The sequence below is a fragment of the Loxodonta africana genome, chromosome 7, assembly GCF_030014295.1.
Source record: "Loxodonta africana isolate mLoxAfr1 chromosome 7, mLoxAfr1.hap2, whole genome shotgun sequence".
NCBI lineage: Eukaryota > Metazoa > Chordata > Mammalia > Proboscidea > Elephantidae > Loxodonta > Loxodonta africana.
Window position 1 is genome coordinate 34000517 of NC_087348.1, and position 7238 is coordinate 34007754.

Sequence of the window (7238 nt, forward strand, 5' to 3'; positions counted from 1 at the left end):
GTGGTTAATTTCCTATGGCTACTAACAAAAAGTCAGCAGTTCAGATCTACCAGCCACTCCTTGAAAACCCTATGGGGCAGTTCTACTCAGTCCTATAGGGTTGCTATGAGTTGAAATCGACTCAATGGCAATGGGTTTGATTTTGGTTTTTGGTGATCTTACACAGACCCATGTATGATCAGATACAGGTCTATGTGTGTTTGAATACATCCGTGCCCATGGCTTTGAGAATTGTGCACTAACTCATGCCGGCAAAAGACACTGAGTCCTTTCAGAACAGCTCACTAAAATGTGAAAAATGTAAATAAAAGAATTCCTTTTGTAAACAAGAAAAACAAAAGGTAAGTTCTATATACACTTTATGGAACAGATTACAAATTTTCATTGAGACTTATAAATTAAGCCTTCACAATGTCTCTTATTCTGGATAGGTAACCTAGACGTGACAACATTCCATCTTATCAAAATAGGAATTTAAAGCATGAAATTCTAAACGTAATTTCATAGGAAGTTTTTGAACCTTGCAAAATCATCTTAAGCTTTATCAAGAACAAAAATTTAGAAAGTACATAAAAATTGTTGAAATAGGAAATTATTGGAGATTATCACTACCAGATGGCACAGTGGTTCAGAGCTTGGCTGCTAACAAAAGGTCTGCAGTTTGAGTCTACCAGGTGCTCCTTGGAAATCCTATGGGGTAGCTCTACTCTGTTCTGTAGGGTTGCCATGAATCAGAATCTACTCAACAGCAATATGTTTTGTTTCGTTTTGTTTTGATAACTACCATAGGGTCGCTATGAGTCAGAATCAGCTCAACGGCAGTGGGTTTTGGTTTGGCTTACCAGGTATAAATAACACTAAAAATATTTGATTACTGAAATAATAATGTGTTAGTGGCAGAGAAATAAACCAAACAGAAGAAAAAGTAGAAGATCGAAACTTTTAGATGTATGAAATAACATATTATCAGAGGAAATTTCAAATTAAACTACTGAAAATAATAAACTATGTTGGGATATTGAAAAATAAGAAAGCTATCATCAGATTTAAAAAAAAAATCTTAGATGAATGCATCACCTTTTTGCCTTCAGTATGGATTGCACCTCAACATAAAGAAAACAAAAATCCTCACAACTGGACCAATGACCAACATCATGATAAACGAAGAAAAGATTGACGTTGTCAAGGATTTCATTTTACTTGGATCCACAACCGACAGCCATGGAAGCAGCAGTCAAGAAATCAAAAGACGCATTGCATTGGGTAAATCTGCTGCAAAGGACCTCTTCAAAGTGTTGAAGAGCAAAGATGTCACCCTGAAGACTAAGGTGTGCCTGACCCAAGCCATGGTATTTTCAATCACATCATATGCATGTGAAAGCTGGACAATGAACAAGGAAGACCAAAGAAGAGTTGACGCCTTTGAATTGTGGTGTTGGTGAAGAATATTGAATATACCATGGACTGCAGAAAGAATGAACAAATCTGTTTTGGAAGAATTGCGGCCAGAATGCTCCTTACAGGCAAGGATGGTGAGACTGCATCTCCTCACATACTTTGGACATATTGTCAGGAGGGATCAGTCCCTGGAGAAGGACATCATGCTTGGCAGAGTACAGGGTCAATGGAAAAGAGGAAGACCCTCAATGAGGTGGATTGACACGATGGCTGCAACAATGAACTCAAGCATAACAACGATTGTAAGGATGGTGCAGCACCGGGCAGTGTTTCATTCTGTTATGCATAGGGTTGCTATGAGTTGGAACCAACTCGACGGCACCTAACAACAACAACAACAACAGCAAAAAAAGCTGCTCCATTTGAGGAGGTAAAACAATTCTCAATTAGGAAAATAAGTGAGATTTAGTCATTTTTCTGCCTATCTGCCTTTCTCATTTGGATTCATCCTTCCTCATAAACCTTAATGTGCCAATCACTACAGGTAAAGTTACAGATATAAAATATCTTACAGATACAAAAATAAAAATATGTACTTCTAATGTTAATAGGAGCTATCTCTGTATGGTATGCTATGATTTGTATTTTTATGTCTTATTTTGAATTGTATTATTCTGAAATCTGAAATGAGTACTATTAATTGTGAAAAATGATTAGATTTATTTAAGAAAGAGACATGAGAAAATCTTCCATTAACTAAAGTAAATTTCTGCTATTAACTGTAGCATAAGTCATAACATAGATATAAATCTATAGACTTGAAGAACTATTCTACACCAAAGAGGAACATATGTTTTCCTACGAAATGAAAATCTTAAAAATGTATTTGGAATAAAATTTATCAAAGCAAGTACCCTAATAAATGTTTTTCATCATGCACACGTTAGTTAAGGTGAGGAAATATTTACCCAAATTAAAAAAATATTACATACAGGTTGCTGGAATCAATTGAATGACAACGCATTTGGATTTTGTTGTGTTGTTGTTGTTGCTATTGTTGTTCTTTGTTTTGTTTTCCTAGAAGGAACAATTCTTTATTGAAAATAGGTGATGCATTTGCCTGTCACCTCAATTTCTTTTTCTGGTCCAAATCTTCTTCATGGCATTTTTGATCTCCACATTTCTCAGAGTATAGATCAAGGGGTTCAACATAGGGGTGAAAACTGTGTAAAACACAGCAAAAAATTTATCAATGGGTAGGGTGAATGGAGGTCTCACATACAGAAAAATACAAGGGACAAAAAACAGGACAACCACAGTTATGTGGGAACCACAGGTAGATAAGGCTTTGTGCCTCCCTTCCTGACTAAGGTTCTTCAGGGAGTGAAGAATGACTCCATAGGAGAAGAGTAATAGCATAAAGATGACCACACATATTACCCCATCATTGGCAATCACAGTGAGACTAATGACATAGATGTCAGTGCAGGCAAGTTTTAATAAGGGGTACATGTCACAGAAGAAGTGGTCAATGACATTGGGGCCACAGAAGGGAAGGTTGTAAACAAAAAGAAGGTGAGCTACAGCATGCACAAAACCTCCAACCCAGGTCACCAGCAGCAGCAGAACACGCACCTGTTGGTTCATGATGGTCATATAACGCAGGGGTTTGCAGATAGCCACATAGCGGTCATAAGCCAAGACCACCAGAAGTAAAATCTCAGCACCACCAAATAAGTGTTCTACAAAAAGCTGGGTCAGACAGGCTTGGAAGGAGATGGTTTTCTTCTCATAGAGTAAGTCTATAATCATATTTGGGGTAACTGTAGTAGAATAAACAGCATCCATAAATGATAAGTAGCCAAGAAAGAAGTACATAGGGGCATCCAGTGATGGGCTGACCAACACAGTCACAACAATAAGTAGGTTGCCCATGAGTGTCACAATGTAGATCAGCAAAAACACAACAAATAATATTTTCTGACCCTGAAGACTCTGAGTGAGCCCCAAGAGGACAAACTCAGTCACATTTTTCACCTGTTCCATACGTGCCCCTGTGTCCTTATTTCAGAGTCCAGGACAAAGTTACCTGTAAATATATAGATGACAAGTGACTTTTGGAGGTCTCCAGATAATTTGTTTATTCATTCAGCAAATAGGCATTGTGATTTATTATGTTTCAGCACTGTCCAATATTGTAAGAATACAAGGCTGATCAAAACACGGTCCATAACCTCTGTGAATTTATCGAATAATGAGAGACAAACAAGAAATTAGAAACATATGGGAAAAGAGCAGATTATGAAATAAATGGGGCTACCACATTAACTTGACGTCTGGAAGAAAATAAATTTGTATATATACAGTTAATACTATATATAAAAATAAATTATAAATACATGAAAGTTTTAACATAAAAATAAAGGAAGATTTACTTAATATTCACTTTCATATTAAAAATGAGATTATTTTCTACATTCTAGGAATGGCAGAATCTTTTTAACTAATAACTTAAGTCTCCAATGGACGTATTTCACAATTTCAAAAATTGGTACTGATAAGGTACAGTTGAGCAATAAAGCACTAAACACAAATCTATGCATAATACTGTTATAAAACAAAACAAAAATAATAATAATATGAGGAAAGCATGGAAAGATACTTTTTTAAATTTAAACGGGTTATTTTTTGCTGGTGATGAATGTGCAGGAATGAAAAAGATGAGAGGAGAGATTCCAAGGAAAAAAGAAGACCATGTACATACACATACAAACTGTATCATAAATATCATCAATATTAACCAATCCTGCTACCTTTTAAAATAATCCTAGCAATGATATCCAGTTACTCTTGATATCTCTATTGACATTTACTTCAATATCTGACCTCATAATTCTGCTGGACCTGCCCATCACAATACATGGATTTTCTGTTTCTATGGCCAAACCCTCTGTGTATACACTAGATCCCACCCTCTTTGTCACTCTTCCTCCTGTAATTGTCTCCTCCATTTCCTACATTAACAATTTTCCTGCCTGTATTTGTATAATATAGTATCATCACTGTTTAAATAATCTATCCTTAAACTCCTCTTCTTTCTCAAACAAGCAACCCAATTCTCTGTTCTTCTTTATGAAAACACCCTAGCTTCGCTAAATCTAACAATCAATTTAAATCCTTTCTTACCCAACCTATCAGTCCTATGAATTGAAGTAATAACCTGCTTGCATAAATATTGTCTCAGGTCCTTGAAGGTCACTCATTCAAGGTTCACAGACTTCCATCATTCTCCAGTTACTAACAGATTAACAAACAATGCTTCCAGAGCACTTCCATTGATCCTGTATATGACTTATAAGTCTCTGTCCTTTAAAATATTCCTCAAATGCTTGCCCTTGAAAGCAGTTTCTAAGATACTGATGTTAGAGAAGGTGAATGCACTCTAGATCTTTATACTAAGAAAATATTCAAATGATTATTACAGAATTAAGTCAACCTCCACATAGTTTATCAGTTGCAAAGGTTCTCTAACATGGCCGATTATCAGAATCACTTAGGAGAACTTTTAAATGACCACGACTCTCTAAATCACAATACCAATGTACTCTTGCATAATATAAACCCTTATGAAGACTCATGTATAGAAACATTTCTTGGGTTACCTGCATAATGAAACAGCCATTGGACCCAAGTTCTGAATTAGGGTGCCTTCTCCCTTGTCCTAAAAGACAACAATTTCATAGACTGATGCCATCGCTGTGGACACAGACAGTAAGATAGTACTTGCATCATTATCAGACCTAGAAATGTGTCTCTGTGGCCAGTTCTTTCCATATTTCAGGGAGTCTGTCTCATCTCAGACTTTCAGAAAATTGTTACCTTTTAAATAGCTGAGATTTTTAATACAAATATAAAAAATGTTATCTAAAAAAAAAATTTTTTTTTTTTTTTAACAAAAAGAAGTCTGAATCTTGATTACAATCAGAGAACCAACAACTCCATCACTGGCATAATTTGTCCTAAAACAAACAATGTTAAATAAGTAGTATGAGGTTGAAAAATAAAAAGTAAATTTTATGGTAAAGAGAACTGTGAATTGTTTAGAGAAATATTTTCCAGGTTATAGTTTACAAGTGAAATACCTTGTACCTGATTTTGATTCTCAGGTCTTTATACTGGCCTGGCTTCATACAGCATAGTTAAACTACAGTCTGCCTGAAGGATGAAAAATAATTTCATGTTCATATTTTGTTATGCTTTGAGTCCATCATTTCAGTTCTTGAAAAACCCAGTCCTATAACTACTCATGTAAGTAAATACTCTCTGTGGAAAGGGTAACAGTCTTTGGACACTTTATTTGCATTTGAACTACAACAAATACTGTTGAGTCATTTAATTGGTGCATCTCGAAGTGTGACTCCTCTGTAATTAAACTCATTGGGACCTTAGTCACAATTGTGAGAGTAGATTCTGCATCTCCAGAGATGCTACAAGAATAATCACCCACATAGAACAGGATTTACAGGGCAGGTCCTTGGGGGAGAAAAATCACAAATGTAAAATCCATAGTCAAATCAACAAAAGGGAAGAGTCGAAGTTGGGAATAGTTTGAATATGTAAAAACTCTCTTAAGTTATGACTTTCAAAATAGGCAAAACTGTTGGACATGTAAGTTGGAGTTAAACCTTTGCAGATGACATCTGAATTCACTCCAAGAACACCAGAAAGTTGATTTCAGGACAAGTCATTTAAAACTTGATTCAAATTATATAAAGCAGGGTTCTCCCCTATTATGGATTGAATTGTGTTCCCCATAAAGATATGTTGAAGCCTGAATGCTATGCTTGTGAATGTGACCCTATAAACAGGGCCTATGAAGATGTTATCAGTAAGGTTAAAATGAGGGTATACTCGAGTAGGGTGGCTCCCATTAGTGTTCTTATAAAAGAGAAGATTCCCAGAGACACAGAGAGAGAGATGAAGCATTACAGGTGATGCTACAGTAGCAACCCATGAATTCCTGGGGTTTTTACTAGATGTTAGGAGATATGAGAACAGATCTCTGTCAAAGCCTCAGAAGGAATCAACACAGCTGACAACCTGATGCTGGACTTCAGCCTCCAGAAATTGTGAGACAATGAATTTCTGTTGATTGAAACCATCCACTTTGTACAATTTTGTTATGGTAACCCTAGGAAACTAATACATATCACCCTAGCAGTAAGAGTCTTGAGTTTGTCACAGAAAGAATTTCAGACAGGCAAGTTGGTAAAATCAGTGATGAACATGAAAAAAAAAAAGTATAAAAAATTTGAAGGAATGGCTTGAAAATCTATGCATTCTAAGTCCTTATCATACAGCCCTTTCTGAGGAAAATATCACCAACTGTTTCTTTCTACACAAAGTTTCAAGGAACTGTGCTCTTGCTGGAGGAGCAAATTCCATCACTTGGAAATATGCTTAAAGAGAAAGAAGTATAGTTGGAATTATAGACTTCCGGTTGCCTTATTGTATTTTCTCCCCCCTTACCTAATTATTAGACCTTATATTTTCAGGGAAATCAATAGTACTAGATTAAAAAACATTACATTTCTCACCATCCCATAAATATTGAAGTGGCCTATAAGATACTAGTTATGTAATTAATTGAGACATGCAAGAAGTGACATGATTCAACTGAAAGCCAAACTCCCTTTTGCCCTTTGCCCTTGATACTTTTCTAGATCTCAGATAAATTGCCCAGAGCTCCAAAAACCACCCTGTGACCATGATCATACCATAAGAATGGAAATCAAGAGATCTGAGGTGAGTGTCCTTCTACTCTGGTCTTTTTTTCAAGA

General features: G+C 35.9%; 1 protein-coding gene across 1 annotated transcript; it reads right to left on the bottom strand.

The window, feature by feature from the left end:
- Positions 1-2526: 2526 nt before the first annotated feature.
- On the bottom strand, positions 2527-5106 carry LOC100675858 (olfactory receptor 4A47-like). Its single transcript, XM_003412068.3, has one exon. The coding sequence runs from the start codon at positions 3442-3444 to the stop codon at positions 2527-2529; it is 918 nt and encodes a 305-aa protein (XP_003412116.2). The 5' UTR covers positions 3445-5106.
- Between the last annotated feature and the right edge of the window lie 2132 nt (positions 5107-7238).

Coding starts and splice junctions, on each gene's coding strand:
- LOC100675858 (XM_003412068.3), bottom strand. CDS start 3,444: ATGGAACAGGTGAAAAATGTGACTGAGTTTGTCCTCTTGGGGCTCACT.